Below are 20168 nucleotides of genomic sequence, written 5' to 3' on the forward strand. Positions count from 1 at the left end.
CATACACATATACACAGGTGTACACACACACAAACACACATATACACAGGTGTACACACACACACACACACACATACACAGGTGTACACACACACACACACATATACACAGGTGTACACACACACACACACACATATACACAGGTGTACACACACACACACACACATATACACAGGTGTACACACACACACACACACATATACACAGGTGTACACACACACACAACACACATATACACAGGTGTACACACACACACACACATATACACAGGTGTACACACACACACACACACATATACACAGGTGTACACACACACAACACACATATACACAGGTGTACACACACAACACAAACACACATATACACAGGTGTACACACACACACACACACATATACACAGGTGTACACACACACAAACACATATACACAGGTGTACACACACACACACATATACACAGGTGTACACACACACAAACACACATATACACAGGTGTACACACACACAAACACACATATACACAGGTGTACACACACACACACACATATACACAGGTGTACACACACAAACACACATATACACAGGTGTACACACACAAACACACATATACACAGGTGTACACACACACAAACACACATATACACAGGTGTACACACACACAAACACACATATACACAGGTGTACACACACACAAACACACATATACACAGGTGTACACACACACACACACACACATATATACACAGGTGTACACACACACACACACATATACACAGGTGTACACACACACAAACACATATACACAGGTGTACACACACACAAACACACATATACACAGGTGTACACACACACACACACATATACACAGGTGTACACACACACACACACATATACACAGGTGTACACACACACAAACACACATATACACAGGTGTACACACACACACACACACATATACACAGGTGTACACACACACACACACACATATACACAGGTGTACACACACACATACACACATACACAGGTGTACACACACACACATACACATATACACAGGTGTACACACACACATACACACATATACACAGGTGTACACACACACACATACACATATACACAGGTGTACACACACACACACACATATACACAGGTGTACACACACACAAACACACATATACACAGGTGTACACACACACACAACACACATATACACAGGTGTACACACACACAAACACACATATACACAGGTGTACACACACACAAACACACATATACACAGGTGTACACACACACAAACACACATATACACAGGTGTACACACACACAAACACACATATACACAGGTGTACACACACACAAACACACATATACACAGGTGTACACACACACATACACATATATATACACAGGTGTACACACACACACACACATACACACAGGTGTACACACACAGGTGTACACACACACAATACACATATACACAGGTGTACACACACACACATACACATATACACAGGTGTACACACACACATACACATATACACAGGTGTACACACACACACATACACATATACACAGGTGTACACACACACAAACACACATATACACAGGTGTACACACACACAAACACACATATACACAGGTGTACACACACACAAACACACATATACACAGGTGTACACACACACACACACACACATACACAGGTGTACACACACACACACACACATATACACAGGTGTACACACACACACACACATATACACAGGTGTACACACACACATACACATACACAGGTGTACACACACACAAACACACATATACACAGGTGTACACACACACACATACACATATACACAGGTGTACACACACACACAACACACACATATACACAGGTGTACACACACACACAACACATATACACAGGTGTACACACACACAAACACACATATACACAGGTGTACACACACACACATACACAGGTGTACACACACACACACACATATACACAGGTGTACACACACACACACACATACACAGGTGTACACACACACAACACACATATACACAGGTGTACACACACACACACATACACAGGTGTACACACACACAAACACACATATACACAGGTGTACACACACACAAACACATACACAGGTGTACACACACACAACACACATATACACAGGTGTACACACACACAAACACATACACAGGTGTACACACACACATACACATATACACAGGTGTACACACACACATACACACATATACACAGGTGTACACACACACACATACACATATACACAGGTGTACACACACACATACACATACACAGGTGTACACACACACACATACACATATACACAGGTGTACACACACACACACACACATATACACAGGTGTACACACACACAAACACACATATACACAGGTGTACACACACACAAACACATATACACAGGTGTACACACACACACACACATATACACAGGTGTACACACACACATACACACACATATACACAGGTGTACACACACACAAACACACATACACAGGTGTACACACACACAAACACACATATACACAGGTGTACACACACACAAACACACATATACACAGGTGTACACACACACAAACACACACATACACAGGTGTACACACACACAAACACACATATACACAGGTGTACACACACACACAAACACACATATACACAGGTGTACACACACACAAACACACATATACACAGGTGTACACACACACAAACACACATATACACAGGTGTACACACACACAAACACACATATACACAGGTGTACACACACACATACACACATATACACAGGTGTACACACACACACACACATATACACAGGTGTACACACACACAAACACACATATACACAGGTGTACACACACACAAACACACATATACACAGGTGTACACACACACAAACACACATATACACAGGTGTACACACACACACATACACATATACACAGGTGTATACACAGGTGTACACACACAAACACACATATACACAGGTGTACACACACACATACACATATACACAGGTGTACACACACACAAACACACATATACACAGGTGTACACACACACACAAACACACATATACACAGGTGTACACACACATACACACATATACACAGGTGTACACACACACAAACACACATATACACAGGTGTACACACACACATACACATATACACAGGTGTACACACACACACACAAACACACATATACACAGGTGTACACACACACACAAACACACATATACACAGGTGTACACACACACACACATACACACATATACACAGGTGTACACACACACAAACACACATATACACAGGTGTACACACACACACACACATATACACAGGTGTACACACACACAAACACACATATACACAGGTGTACACACACACATACACACATACACAGGTGTACACACACACAAACACACATATACACAGGTGTACACACACACAAACACACACATACACAGGTGTACACACACACAAACACACATATACACAGGTGTACACACACACAAACACACACATACACAGGTGTACACACACACAAACACACATATACACAGGTGTACACACACACAAACACACATATACACAGGTGTACACACACACAAACACACATATACACAGGTGTACACACACACAAACACACATATACACAGGTGTACACACACACAAACACACATATACACAGGTGTACACACACACAAACACACATATACACAGGTGTACACACACACACACATACACATATACACAGGTGTACACACACACATACACACATATACACAGGTGTACACACACACAAACACACATATACACAGGTGTACACACACACATACACATATACACAGGTGTACACACACACAAACACACATATACACAGGTGTACACACACAAACACACATATACACAGGTGTACACACACACACATACACACACACACACATACACATATATACACAGGTGTACACACACACAAACACACATATACACAAGTGTACACACACACAAACACATATATACACAGGTGTACACACACACAAACACACAGGTGTACACACACACACATACACACACATATATACACAGGTGTACACACACACAAACACATATATACACAGGTGTACACACACACAAACACATATATACACAGGTGTACACACACACAAACACATATATACACAGGTGTACACACACACAAACACATATATACACAGGTGTACACACACACAAACACACATATACACAGGTGTACACACACACAAACACACATATACACAGGTGTACACACACACAAACACACATATACACAGGTGTACACACACACATACACAGGTGTACACACACACAAACACACATGTACACAAGTGTACACACACACAAACACATACACAGGTGTACACACACACAAACACACATATACACAGGTGTACACACACACAAACACATATATACACAGGTGTACACACACACACACACATACACAGGTGTACACACACACAAACACATATATACACAGGTGTACACACACACAAACACATACACAGGTGTACACACACACACAAACACACATATACACAGGTGTACACACACACAAACACATATACACAGGTGTACACACACACAACACATATATACACAGGTGTACACACACACAAACACACATATACACAGGTGTACACATACACAAACACACATATACACAGGTGTACACACACACAAACACATACACAGGTGTACACACACACAAACACATATATACACAGGTGTACACACACACATACACAGGTGTACACACACACAAACACATATATACACAGGTGTACACACACACACATACACAGGTGTACACACACACACATACACATATATACACAGGTGTACACACACACATACACAGGTGTACACACACACATACACATATATACACAGGTGTACACACACACAAACACATATATACACAGGTGTACACACACACAAACACACATATACACAGGTGTACACACACACAAACACACATATACACAGGTGTACACACACACAAACACATATATACACAGGTGTACACACACAAACACACATATACACAAGTGTACACACACACAAACACATATATACACAGGTGTACACACACACAACACACACATACACAGGTGTACACACACACAAACACACATATACACAGGTGTACACACACACACATACACAGGTGTACACACACACACACACACATATACACAGGTGTACACACACACAAACACACATATACACAGGTGTACACACACACATACACATACACAGGTGTACACACACACAAACACACATATACACAAGTGTACACACACACAAACACATATATACACAGGTGTACACACACACAAACACACATATACACAGGTGTACACACACACAAACACATACACAGGTGTACACATACACACACACACATATACACAGTGTACACACACACAAACACATACACAGGTGTACACACACACAAACACATATATACACAGGTGTACACACACACAAACACACATATACACAGGTGTACACATACACACACACACATATACACAAGTGTACACACACACAAACACATACACAGGTGTACACACACACAAACACATACACAGGTGTACACACACACAAACACACATATACACAGGTGTACACACACACAAACACACATATACACAGGTGTACACACACACAAACACACATATACACAGGTGTACACACACACAAACACACATATACACAGGTGTACACACACACAAACACACATATACACAGGTGTACACACACACAAACACACATATACACAGGTGTACACACACACAAACACACATATACACAGGTGTACACACACACAAACACACATATACACAGGTGTACACACACACACACACACATATACACAAGTGTACACACACACAAACACATATATACACAGGTGTACACACACACAAACACACATATACACAGGTGTACACACACACACATACACAGGTGTACACACACACATACACACATATACACAAGTGTACACACACACATACACACATATACACAGGTGTACACACACACAAACACACATATACACAGGTGTACACACACACATACACAGGTGTACACACACACATACACACATATACACAGGTGTACACACACACAAACACACATATACACAGGTGTACACACACACAAACACACATATACACAGGTGTACACACACACAAACACACATATACACAGGTGTACACACACACAAACACACATATACACAGGTGTACACACACACAAACACACATATACACAGGTGTACACACACACAAACACACAGGTGTACAAACACACATATACACAGGTGTACAAACACACATATACACAGGTGTACACACACACAAACACACATATACACAGGTGTACACACACACAAACACACATATACACAGGTGTACACACACACAAACACACATATACACAGGTGTACACACACACAAACACACATACACAGGTGTACACACACACAAACACACACAAACACACATATACACACACACACACATACACAGGTGTACACACACACATACACAGGTGTACACACACACACATACACAGGTACACACACACACACACACACACAGCTATGGTGAGATGTGTAATTTGCCCAGAGGGCCACGTTGTCTTTTCATATCTTGTAAAAGTGTCTTTGCAACGCTTATAAGTTGATACACAGGTCTATAGGGTTTTCCCAGGTGCTGTAAAGCATCTCTCTACAGCATTTCTCTATGTTTGGTGTCTGCCACTGAAGACTTGGCTAAATAGTGGAAGAGATTAAATCACTGGAGTCCTATATGTAGGAGCAAACTGCATTACTTTAATGTACATGTCAAATATATATATGTACTGTACAGTATATCTGTACATCTCTATATGTGTTTATGTCTATCTTGTTTTTGTGTATATTATATATTTAAAATGTAAATATTGGATAGCTGCCAACGGTGTCATTTTCCACTCGATTATTCATCAAAGAGAGAAGTGGAGGCTTTGGTTACGGAGTGGGTGTATGTTATCAGGCTTTGGTGCGACTGCTCAGTATTCCGTATCCATCCGCTGCCGTCTGACTGGCACTACTTTAATTTGATTAAAAGGCTGTTCTCCTCTTTGATTTAGTCTTTCCTCACAAGTCCTCCACCAAAACTCCAGATGGAATTGGTTGAAGAACACAATCCTCTTCAAATCTCACTGCATTATGGTGGGAAATCCAACCACCCCCCCAAACAAAACCAGGACTCAGATGGAAGTGCACAACCATGCAAAAGTACTTCGTAAAAGTGGGCACTTTTGCACTTTCTTGTCTGGCTGGAACTCTGATTGGTTCCATAATGAAGAGAGTTGGAAATCTGGAGTTGTTTGGATTTATTTGCTAGTTTGTTGCAGCAACTAGGTCTGGAATTATGTTCATACAAGAGACTTTCTCTCTCTCTCTCTCTCCCCCTCCCTCCCTCCCTCCCTCCCTCCCTCCCTCCCTCCCTCCCTCCCTCCCTCTCTCTCTCTCTCTCTCTCTCTCTCTCTCTCTCTCTCTCTCTCTCTTCTCTCTATCCTTTCTCTCTCTCTATCCTTTCTCTCTCTCTATCCTTTCTCTCTCTATCTCCCTCTCTCTCTCTCTATCCTTTCTCCCTCCTCCCTCCCTCCCTCCCTCCCTCCCTCCCTCCCTCCCTCCCTCCCTCCCTCTCTCTCTCTCTCTCTCTCTCTCTCTCTCTCTCTCTCTCTCTCTCTCTCTCTCTCTCTATCCTTTCTCTCTCTCTATCTCCCTCTCTCTCTCTCTATCCTTTCTCTCTCTCTATCTCCCTCTCTCTCTCTCTATCCTTTCTCTCTCTCTCTCTGGCTGAACTCTATTGGTTCTCTCTCTCTGATCTCCTCTCTCTCTTTGCTAGTTTGTTGCTCTCTCTCTCTATCCTTTCTCTCTCTATCTCCCTCTCTCCCCTCTCTCTCTCTCCTCTCTCTCTCTCTCTCTCTCCTCTCTCTCTCTCTCCCTTTCTCTCTCTCTCTCTCTCTCTCTCTCTCTCTCTCTCTCTCTCTCTCTCTCTCTCTCTCTCTCTCTCTCTCTCTCTCTCTCTCTCTCTCTCTCTCTCTCTCTCTATCCTCCCTCCCTCCCTCCCCCTCCTCCCTCCCCCTCCCTCCCTCCCTCTCTCTCTCTCTCTCTCTCTCTCTCTCTCTCTCTCTCTCTCTCTCTCTCTCTCTCTCTCTCTCTCTCTCTATCCTTTCTCTCTCTCTATCTCCCTCTCTCTCTATCTCCCTCTCTCTCTCTATCCTTTCTCTCTCTCTATCTCCCTCTCTCTCTCTATCCTTTCTCTCTCTCTCTCCTTTCTATCCTTTCTCTCTCTCTATCTCCCTCTCTCTCTCTCTCTCTCTCTATCCTTTCTCTCTCTATCTCCCTCTCTCTCTCTCTCTCTCTCTCTCTCTCTCTCTCTCTCTCTCTCTCTCTCTCTCTCTCTCCCTTTCTCTCTCTCTCTCTCTCTCTAGTGGAGGGTCAGTGGTTGGACTGGGCTCCGTGGTCTAGGTGCAGTGTAACCTGTTCCACAGGGAGCCAGCAGAGACAGAGGAGGTGTAGTGCATCGGTGCACGTCTGGGCAGAGTGTAAGGGACCACACCAGGAGACCAGGGAGTGTACCAACCCATCCTGTGGTGGTAAGACAGAGATATACACAAACGTAGAGATCAGACAGCCATTTTCACAGCATCAAAACATATATGTACAATATGGGTGTATGTTACGTCATGATATCCATGAATCTATGTCTCCTCCTATCTCCCCCCTCCCCCCTCTCTCTTCAGGTGGGGGTAACTGGGGCAGCTGGAACCACTGGAGTCTGTGCAGTAAGACGTGTGACTCAGGGTGGCAGCGTCGCTTCCGGATGTGTGAGGGGACAGGGATACAGGGTTACCCCTGTGACGGCTCCGGAGAGGAGGTCCGCTCCTGCAATGACAAGAAGTGCCCCGGTCAGTGTGTGTGTGTGTGTGTGTGTGTGTGTGTGTGTGTGTGTGTGTGTGTGTGTGTGTGTGTGTGTGTGTGTGTGTGTGTGTGTGTGTGTGTGTGTGTGTGTGTGTGGCCATGTGATCATTTCCGAAAATATGTTTGGTTTTGTTGAAACATGTTATGGTGTATTTGTTTAATTAACTCTGTTATTGAGTGTGTAGGAATGTGCTTCTAGCTATGTGTGTGTGTTGAGTTAAGTATTGTTGTAGTATGATTGTGTCTGTAACGACTGTGGAAATTAGGGAATTGACTATAATTGAGGTTCTTCATGTGTCAGTCAAACTGCATCACAGCGAGAGAGTAGAATGATTCCCTGTGTTGAACACAGCACAATAGAACAGTCTATTGTCTTCTCTCCTCATCTAATCTCTCTCTCTCTCTCTCTCTCTCTCTCTCTCTGAATTGGACCTGTTATTCTCAGCATATCTGAGGAAAACGTTACCGAGGTTTTATCAACACATTGCCTGTAGTACTCTCCCTTCCGATCGCACCTCCATCATGCTCCTCCCTTCCCTTTAGGCATGAGCTCAAAAATGAAGTATTCGTGATAAGGACTGTTCAATGCTGGTCTGACCAATTGGAATCCGTGCTTCAAGATTTTTTGAACATGCAGACCGGGATATGTTGACATATTGATATATACACTGACACGGTGACTAAGAGCGTCTGCTAAATGACTTAAATGTAAATGTAAATCAGGAAGTATATAGGGCATGTTGTTCCCACTGTGATAATTAAAGCATATACTGGGAATATGGTCAATAACAGTCCACTTATGCCCTTTGTAAGGCAATCAAAAAGGCAAAACGTCAGTACATGGACAAAGTTAAGTCGCAATTCAACAGCTCCAACATGAAACGTATGTGGCAGGGACTCCAGACAATTACGAATTATAAATGGAAAACCAGCCACATCGCGGACACCGAAGTCTTGCTCCCGGACAAGCAAAACAACTTCTTCACCCGCTTCGAGGAAAACACAGTGCCACCGATACGGCATCGCTCATGTGAATTGTGAGCTCTCCGTGACCAACGTGAATAAGCCTTTTAACCTCTCTAGGGTATGTGGGATGCTAGCGTCCCACCGGGCCAACATCCAGTGAGATTGCAGCATGAAAAAGCTCTGTGACACGTCAGGGTCCACTCATTCAGACTGGTCTTAACCCCTCATTTATCAGAATACAAGCCTGAAACGATTTCTAAAGACTGTTGACATCTAGTGGAAGGCATAAGAACTGCAATTTGAATCCTAAGTCAATGGATACTGTAATGGCATTGAATAGAAAAATACAAAACCCCCCAAAAAACTGCTTCATGAATGGATTTTTCTCAGATTTTTGCCTGCCAAATCAGTTCTGTTATACTCACAGACACTATTTTAACAGTTTTGGATACTTTAGAGTGCTTTCCATCCAAATCTACCAGTTATATGCATTTCATATCCTCAGGGCCCGAGTAGCAGGCCGTTTAATTTGGGCATGCTTTTCATCCAAAGTTCCGAATGCTGCCCCCTACCCCATTTACAACTGGGACCTGGCCAAAATAAAGCAAAGCAGTGCGACACAAACAACAACATAGAGTTACACTTGGAATAAACAAACATACAGTTGTTGTGTCTTTGCTATGCCGGATTAAGTGATATTCTATAAAATAATTTCTATGTAATTAATATTACCTGATTAAACTAATCAGGTAAATATAATTAACTAGAAAGTTAGGGCACCACAAAATAATGTTTATAGAGCTGTTATCTTCCGAATAAACTCTTAAAGACCTGGTAATCTTTTACGTCAATAGCAGTCCATTATTAATCGTCACCTTATTCAGTCTCATCTGAACATCGTAAACTCTTGGTTATCTTCCTGAACCCTGGCTAAAAAGTTGAATCAGCAATACAACATTTGGTTTAGTTATTTATTTACTAATACCTAAACAATCACACAGATGTCATAGAAGAAAAACGTCCCGAGCGGACGGAACACATATGACGGCTGGTTACACAAAGAAAGGTGGTTGGGGTTTGAATGAAAGTGCGGGAAGACCTCGGACCTTGTAAAGCTATGCTATCGTAAATACAGAATCTTATGCATTCTAAATAACTGCACATTTGGAAAAGGAAAATGCAAGAAATATTTACTCTGAGCTATGCTTCAATAGGTTGGTCGTGGATGGAAGGCCGTGTTGCCCAACAGATTTCTCCCTTGTCCTTTGAAGTATATGTCTTGTGGCAGATGGATACGCTGTAGTACCGTCGTCATGTGTTAGAATACATAATTTGTCCGTCCTTTCCTACCCTGCGTTTACAGCTACTGCTGCTAACTCAACATCTAGGAGGTATCACTTCTTTAGTGAGTAAGAGTTCAAAGTTCATACCAAGTTGCCATCACGCTGAAGTTGGCTTAGTTCTGTAGTTTTATATTAGCCCTTTTAACGTGTGGACTGTCATCCTCACATCCTCTGGAATACAAATGTTACATTTTCGTAAAGGGCTTATGTAGTAGGGTGAGAAGGGCATATTTCATAGTTCACAACCAATCTCTGTTCACATGGGCATGCAGAACATAATTACGCCGATACCCGCTAATGATCAAAATCCAGAAAAGAGACGTTAACCTCTTGCTCCTACCTGACACGCAGGCGTCCCATCTAGACATCTGGAAATGCAAATGCGCTACGCTAAATTCTAATAGCACTCGTTAAAACTCAAACGTTCATTAAAATACACATGCAGGGTACTGAATTAAAGCTACACTCGTTGTGAATCCAGGCAACAAGTCAGATTTTTAAAATGTTTTTCGGCTAAAGAATGAGAAGCTATTATCTGATAGCATGTAACACCCCAAAAGACCCGCAGGGGACGTAAACAAAATAATTAGCATAGTCGGCGCTACACAAAACTCACAAATAAAATATAAAACATTCATTACCTTTGACCATCTTCTTTGTTGGCACTACTAGATGTCCCATAAACATCACTATTGGGTCTTTTTTTCGATTAAATCGGTCCATATATAGCCTAGATATCGATCTATGAAGACTGTGTGATCAACGAAAAAATAGCGCTTTATAACGTAACGTCATTTATTTAAATTAAAAAAGTCGACGATAAACTTTCAAAAAACACTTCGAAATACTTTTGTAATGCAACTTTAGGTATTCGTAAACGTTAATAAGCAATCAAATTGATCACGAGGTGATGTATATTCTACAGCTGTACGTCTGGAAATAATGTCCGGGTAAATCTCAACCAAAATATCCGGTCGGAGACCGGAAGAACTGCGCTGCCTTGTGTCTGTTTGACCAAGAAACAAATCGTAGGCAAATGACAAGACTGTTGACATCGTGTGGAAGGTGTAGGTATTGCAACCTCGGCCACATTTAATGTGGATCACGTTTAACAATGGGTTGAAGTGGCGCATTGATATATTTTCCCATTTTCAGTGATCAGATTTTCCTGCACTTTTCGATGAAACGCACGTTCTGTTATAGTCACAGCCGTGATTTAACCAGTTTTATAAACGTTTGAGTGTTTTCTATCCACACATACTAATCATATGCATATACTATATTCCTGGCATGAGTAGCAGGGCGCTGAAATGTTGCGCAAAATTTTAACAGAATGTTCGAAAAAGTAGGGGGTAGGAGTAACAGGTTAAATTCTACAACCACTTAAAAGGAAGCAATTCCCAAACCTTAAATTTCTAAGCCATCATTTACAGAGAGATTAACCTGGAGATGAGTCCCCTAAGCAAGCTGGTCCTGGGGCTCTGTTCACAAACACAAACACACCCCACAGAGCCCAGTAGATATGAGAGTTTATCAAATGGGGTTTGTTTTCAAGTTCTTTTTGGATCTGTGTAATCTGAGGGAAGCATGTGTCTCTAATATGGTCATACATTGATTGGGCAGGAGGTTAGGAAGTGCATCTCAGTTTCCACCTCATTTTGTGGGCTGTTACTTCTCTTAAAAGCCAGGTCTGCCTACGGCGGCCTTTCTCAATAGCAAGGCAATGCTCACTGATTCTGTATATAGTCAATGCTTTCCTTAAGTTTGAGTTAGTCACAGTGGTCAGGTATTTTGCCCCTGTGTACTATTTGTTTAGGGCCAAATAGCATTCTACTTTGCTATTAATTATTTTATGTGTCAAGTAATTATCTTTCTGTTTTCTCATGATTATGTTGGTCTCATTGTATTGCTGTGCTAGGGCTCTGTGGGGTCTGTTTGTGTTTGTGAGCAGAGCGGGTATCGGCCTAATTCTGTGCTGCATGCATTATTTGGCGTTTTACACTGAGTATATTTTTGCAGAATTCTGCACGCAGAGTCTCAATTTGGTGTTCATCCCATTTTGTGAATTCTTGATTGGTGAGTGGACCCCAGACTTCACAACAAAGGTAGCACACAGGAGGACATATTTATCTGTTAAGATCATTTCCTTTTGAATTTTTAGACAAATGTAAAATGTTCCTATATTGATTAATTGAACAGAATTAGTTAGGTCTGCTCTATACCAAATTAGCATACCCCCCGAGTCCCTTCTCTGTTTCACACCTGGTAGTTTGGTGGATGGGACTACCAGCTCTTTGTAACCTAGAGGGCAACCAGTGGGTCCGTCACCTCTAACCCAGGTTTTTTGTAGAATGACAATGTCTGTATTTCTTTGATGAAGTCCAGGTTCCTGATATTTAGGCCGAAGGGAGATGAGATGAGATAGTGAAGGCTTTGTGTTCCATAAAGTGTCCAATGTTGTTGGTCTTCTGAGTAAGGCCAGTAAGTGTGAGCAGAGCCTGCTGAACATCTGGTACATGGCATGGACTAGTGTAAGAGTGGGGGTTGGTCCTGTTTGCCTGCTCATGGCCTGGTGTGTGGCTTCCATGTTGAAGCCTTCTTTGCTGGAGCGGGGGGCATGGGTTGGTTCCATGACTTGGGGGGGGTTGATTGGTTGGGGTGGGGGTGTGGCTGGTGGTGATATGGTTTGGATGTAGGTCTTCTTGGCCAGGCGGGGGGGTGTCCCGTAGGTCTGGGAGAGTGTCTTGCTGGTCTGGGCGGGGTGTCTATTGATCTGTTGCTCCTGTGTGCAGTGTTGGGTCTGTGTTTGAGGGTGATGTCCTTCCGAGTCCGGGAGAAGGTGGGCACTGCTGCCTTGCATAGGTGGACCTGGTCATAAAGGCTGTTCAAGTCCAGGGTAGAGTGGTGTTTTGTTTTTGTTTTAAGGCACAGTCATGGGAAATACTTGGTAGGAGGGTGGAAGTCTATGGTAGAAGGGTGGAAGTCTTTTCGTGGTAGCAAGGTGGAGATAACCACTTGTGCGTTGGGGAAAGTAGAAGAAGCTTTTTCAATCACTGCCTTGAGTGCTTTGGCCACCCGTTCCTGCTGTGCTCTCAGGTCATTTGTGCCTGTGTGTATTATTATGTGGCTGGGCGACCCTAGTTGGTCCTCAGACAGAAGGTCAAGGGCGCTCTGGGTGTTTGGACACCAGAGTTTAGACACTCTGTGTTCGGGAAATGTTTTATTTTCTTGTGTATATTTCCCGTTTGAGTCCATAAGGAGTACAATATGTGTCTTGTGTATGTCCTCAGTGGGTGTGGGGCTGTTGTCAGGAGGGCTATCAGGTGGCTGACAGGAGGGGTGCTCAGAGGGGGTGAGATCCCCTGCGGTTCATCATTTGTTTGTTCTGCTGTGATGTTGATGCTATGTTAGGGTCTGGGTTGGACTGTTCTGCTGTGGTGTCAAGACATTTGTCAGGAGCTGAGTTAGGCTGTTCTGTTGGGGTGACCACCTCTCTAATGGGTTGTTTTTTGTCACTCCCCATCCATCTCAACCTCTCCTCCAGCACTCTGATCCTCTCTAGTGCTCTGTTCTTCTCCTGCTCCTGCTCTTTCTCCTGTTGATGTTGTCTCACCACAGTCCAGAGTGCAGATATGTATCTCTACACCTCCAGCTCTCCGGGTCTGGTTGAGGGGGTGTTGTTGTGCTGGACAATTTTTTGTGCTGACTGGAGTGTAATCACCTCCTGTTCCAGCTCCACCTACCTTACCTCCAGCTGTGGGAATGTATCCTTCATTTCCGTGAGGGAGTAGTACTCTGTGTTGGGAGGTTGACTTTTCACTCTCTCTACCACCCTCTCTACCACTCTCTCTCTCTCTCTCTCTCTCTCTCTCTCTCTCTCTCTCTCTCTCTCTCTTCCTCTCTCTCTTCTCTCTCTCTCTCTCTCTCTCTCTCTCTCTTCTCTCTCTCTCTCCTCTCTCTCTCTCTCTCTTCCTCTCTCTCTCTCTCTCTCTCTCTCTCTCTCTCTCTCTCTCTCTCTCTCTCTCTCTCTCTCTCTCTCTCTCTCTCTCTCTCTCTCTCTCTCTCTCTCTCTCTCTCTCTCTCTCTCTCTCTCTCTTCCTCTCTCTCTCTTCCTCTCTCTCTCTCTCTCTCTCTCTCTCTCTCTCTCTCTCTCTCTCTCTCTCTCTCTCTCTCTCTCTCTCTCTCTCTCTCTCTCTCTCTTCCTCTCCATCAGCTCTCAGGCAGGGGAGAATTGTTCAAAGCCCTGTTCGCTGTGATTTGTCAGTGTGTCAGCTACTGCAGCAAACAACACAGTTTACTAAGCATGCCTTTGACTGGGACTCTCTCACCCCTTGTGTGTGTGTGTGTGTGGTGCTCTGGAAGGCTATAGATTAGATGTCAGACATTGCTGCAGAGCATTCTATCAGAGCCCGTCCTTTGATGGCTCAAAAATCTGTCCAAGAGTTTGGAGGGGAACATATATTTAGATTTAAAAAAGGCTTTCTTTTTCACTTCTCCTTTGTTTTCTCTCTCTCTTCAATCCTCCTCTCCCTCGCGCTCTCACTCTCCCTCCCCCCACTCTCTCTCTCTCTCTCTTTCTCTCTCCCTTTCTCGCTCTCTCTCTCTCCTCCTTTCTCTCTTTCCCTCTCTCTTTCTGTCGCTCTCTCTCTTTCTCTATTCTCCACACTATGAGATTTGAGCAAAGAGAGAGATGAATAAAGATGGATGAATATACTGTGAGTGTGTGTGTCCTATCTAACTCTCCCGCTCTCTCTTCTGTCTCTCTGCAGCACCTCATGAGATCTGTAGAGACGAGTACCTTGTAGCCATGACCTGGAAAAGTGCCTCGGCTGGAGAAACAGTCTACAACAAGTGTCCGACTAACGCCACTGGTAAACCGTATTCTATGACAGTACTATACTGTAACTATACTACTATTATAAACAGCGATTATGTAGTCTTAGTCAACAACAAGTGCCCGACTAACACCACTGGTTAACCATGCTACACTTATAGTATAGTACAATTACTAAGCTATAATGTAAGGATACACAGTAGTGATGTAGTCTAACTGCCTACTGCAAGTGTCTGACTCATGCTAGCACTTATCTTTGTCAAGTTTCTTTGGCACTTGTAAGCTATATGGTTGACGAGGTGTAAATTGTATGTGTGAAGAATAAATACAGGTTAATATTGTGGTCATTTAGATTGATGTTCAGAAGTATGTGTCAGAGACATAGCAGGCAGACCCATTCCTCAGGCCCTCAGACAGTCCCTATAGCAACATACTGCCTAACAGATGATGACTTTGAAGTTTGTGTGTTCATGCACGTGTGTGTGTGCATGTGTGCGTGTGATTGGAATCTATTATCCTGCATGAAGTGGTTTCCACCAGAGAAGGTAGTTAGTAAGGTGTCCCCTGGGGGACAATTTTCAACTTCATCATATATGCAGTGTCTGTAATTCCCTCTCAGTAACACAGATTGTCATTTATTAGGATGACTCCGACAGCTCTGCTGGGTAGTCACTAATGTTTACTGTATGTGACCTTATAGAGGAGTTGTCAGGTGGATGATTGACCTCAGCTCTACATGATGTACAGTGTTGGAGACTGTACATGTTCAGTAGTATATATCTGAGTCATAGCAGGTGCCGAACTCAGACACGGCCCTCAGGCAGTCACTCACTAGGCCCTAATAACAACACACTGCACTGTAAAAAATGTTTTTTAAAATCCTGTTGATTGAAAATAACTTACTGTCAGCCAGGGGGACAATGTTCAGCTTCACCATTTCTGTTTCTGTTTTTCTCTCTCAATAACTGTGTATACTGTGACCTTCCACAGTGGCGTTGCATTAGATAACGTCAGGTGATTGGTTGACCTCAACTCTACGTTAAGGATGATTGACTATGTTGGAAAAATGACAATAGCATGTATGTAGTTATTAGATAACATTAAAAAAAATGAACTATTGCTGTCAGGATTTGCATCATCAGGTTCTCTTGTTCTCACTCACTCACTCACTCTCTCACTCACTCTCGCTCTCTCTCCTTCTCTCTCCTTCTCTCTCTCTATATATCTCCCCCCCTCTCTCTCTCTATATATATCTCCCCTCTCTCTCTCTCTCTCTCACTCACTCTCGCTCTCCCTCCTTCTCTCTCCTTCTCTCTATATATATATCTCCCCCTCTCTCTCTCTCTCTCTCTCTCTCTCTCTCTGTATATATATATCTCCCCTCTCTCTCTCCCTAATATATAAATATATATATATCTCCCTCTCTCTCTCTCTCTCTCTCTCTCTCTCTCTCTCTCTCTCTCTCCTTCTCTCTCTATATATATATCCCCCTCTCTCTCTCTGTGTATATATATCTCCCCTCTCTCTCTCCCTCATATATAACTATATATCTCCCCTCTCTCTCTCTCTCTCTCTCTCTCTCTCTCTCTCTCTCTCTCTCTCTCTCTCCCTCCTCTTCTCTCTCTCTCTCTCTCTCTCTCTCTCTCTCTCTCTCTCTCTCTCTCTCTCTCTCTCTCTCTCTCTCTCTCTCTCTCTCTATCCCTCTCTCTAGGATCTGCAAGTCGTCGTTGCTTGCTGGACGCTAATGGAGTTGCTTACTGGGGTCCTCCGAGCTTCGCCAGATGCGTCTCGATGGAATTCAGATATTTACATTTATCTGTAAGTCCCTTTTTCACGCTCTCTCTATTCACATCTTATGTATTCAGATACAGTTTGTATTGTATTACATGATCAATGAGCCACCTGTGCCGCAACGTTATTGTGAATGCATTTTAGAAAGCTACTGTAAAACTGAATTAATAGGCCGGTCGTTTATTTGCTTAAATCACTGAACAAAACATGCGCTTATTAGAGACTGGCTTCTATTTGAGCCAGGTGTCCATTTCGTTAATCCACACAAATGTAGCTCATTTTCATAGTCAATTGCTTAATTTCAGCATTCACTTCCAGCTGTTAATCAATTTCTTAATGTCCTGCTCTAATGTGTTATCATTTACCCTGACCTACAAAGGCAAAGTGCAGTAACTACACATTTGGTCAAAAATCTTTGATCTGTTTTAATGGTCAGGTATATTATATGATTAATGTGCTATTTAGTTTCCTGACACAAGACAAAGCTATTCGATCAGAATATATCATGAAGTACCAGAAATGGCTGTTTGTCTAAACAGAAAAACACTTTGAAGACAGATTTTGCAACTCATTGTTTTACTTAGTTCCTGCACTTTGCCTTTGTAGGGCAGTAGACAACCGTGTCACGTATTTTTGTCTAAGTATGCCGCTATAAAAAATAATTTAACAACTTTTCCTTGACAGTAAGTATTCTCATCTTTCACTGCATTTTCAGCAGTTTTTACTTTCGCCACTAAAGGGCGATCGAACGATTTGTAGGGGTCTCTACTCCCGAAGTTGTTGACTGTTTTTGTGCTTGCCAGTTAGCTAGCAGGCCTCAACTGTTAGCAGCCAATGGTTGTCAGTTTCTTACTGGTGATAAAAAACAGATGACAGTTGCCATCGTTTTTTCAAATCATTAGTGAATTTCTTCATACAAGAAATCAAACATTAAACCTCATAAACAATTCATGGTAATTCATGGTAACCTCATAAATAATGCATGGTAATTCATGGTAACCTCATAAATAATGCATGGTAATTCATGGTAACCTCATAAATAATTCATGGTAATTCATGGTAACCTCATAAATAATTGATCTAGACCCAGCCTTTGTTTGAAACAGGAGTTTATTTGCTGAAATGTGTCGTTGCCTGGATATTAAAAGGGACAGGCAGTTATTTGAGAATCAGCGTTTTACAGTACCTTGTGTTAAGAAAGTGGAGGATTGTCAGAAAGTCGCCGATACATTTTTAAGCTATCTGAAATGAACATGTACCTTATGTAGCCATTAGCCTGTCTTCCACTTCCTCAATATTTCTGTGGCTATTTCCAACCTATGGACTTCCAACCTCTTCTAGCCGAGCCTAAAGCATGAATAAACTCAATAGCAAAACAGATCATTAATATACAATTTGTTCTCAGAGACTGACCTGGCCCAGCAACAGAAATAAATTAATCATTTGTCTGCCCGCATCCTACTTGTTTACGCAATAATAGACGTGGGATTGTATTCATAACGTTTCTTGAGAGTAGGAGTGCTTATAGGATCAGTTCTGGAGTTTAAATAATAATGAATAAGATTACATGAACAGGTGGGACCTGATCCTAGATCAGCACTCCTACTCGGAGATGGTTTAAAAATACTGTCCCTGATGAACTTTCTATGAAAATGAGTGGCATTGTCACATTGTTACCACCCTCTCTCTCTCTCTAATTAGCTATTCCATTTATCCATTGATTAATGAATGCGTTGGTTAATCATTGGCTGACTTCCTGCTGCGTGACCTCTGACCTCCTGTCTCCATGGCAATAATTGAAGCCAGCAGGGGTGGGGGTGGGGGGGGGTGATAAGATGTGCTGTGATTGGTTGATTTCACTCTTAGCCTAGGCCTGTGCTAACTGCTAACCTTTCATTAGCATGGGGATGTGGTTCATTAGGTTTGATTGCTGTTGTGACTGAGGATTACCTTTCTGTATGTATGTGTGTTTCTGTGTGCGTGCGTGCGTGCGTGTGCGCGTGTGTGTGTGTTTGGAATCTATTATCCTGCATGAAGTGTGTGTGTGTGTGTGTGTGTGTGTGTGTGTGTGTGTGTGTGTGTGTGTGTGTGTGTGTGTGTGTGTGTGTGTGTGTGTGTGTGTGTGTGTGTGTGTGTGTGTGTGTGTGT

The 20168-nt window shown here is 42.7% G+C and overlaps 1 protein-coding gene and 1 long non-coding RNA gene across 11 annotated transcripts in view; both read left to right on the top strand.

Moving 5' to 3' along the window:
• The window catches only part of adgrb2 (adhesion G protein-coupled receptor B2), a 551118-nt gene that overhangs the window by 327425 nt on the left and 203525 nt on the right, over window positions 1–20168 (top strand). For all 9 annotated transcript variants that reach the window (XM_052472482.1, XM_052472488.1, XM_052472490.1 and 6 more), the window contains 4 exons: window positions 8597–8761; window positions 8909–9073; window positions 16165–16266; window positions 17941–18047. In XM_052472482.1, the coding sequence (XP_052328442.1) occupies window positions 8597–8761; window positions 8909–9073; window positions 16165–16266; window positions 17941–18047 (539 nt within the window). The remainder of the gene's footprint in view (window positions 1–8596; window positions 8762–8908; window positions 9074–16164; window positions 16267–17940; window positions 18048–20168) is intronic.
• LOC127909926 (uncharacterized) lies at window positions 1023–6362 on the top strand. 2 transcript variants are annotated; one of them, XR_008072941.1, is made up of 3 exons: window positions 1023–1086; window positions 2815–2846; window positions 6192–6362. It is a non-coding gene; the product is annotated as an uncharacterized LOC127909926 (long non-coding RNA). The 2 variants fall into 2 exon arrangements; XR_008072942.1 differs by lacking the exon at window positions 6192–6362 and adding an exon at window positions 3819–3873.

This window comes from Oncorhynchus keta, chromosome 20, assembly GCF_023373465.1.
Source record: "Oncorhynchus keta strain PuntledgeMale-10-30-2019 chromosome 20, Oket_V2, whole genome shotgun sequence".
Classification (NCBI taxonomy): Eukaryota; Metazoa; Chordata; class Actinopteri; order Salmoniformes; family Salmonidae; genus Oncorhynchus; species Oncorhynchus keta.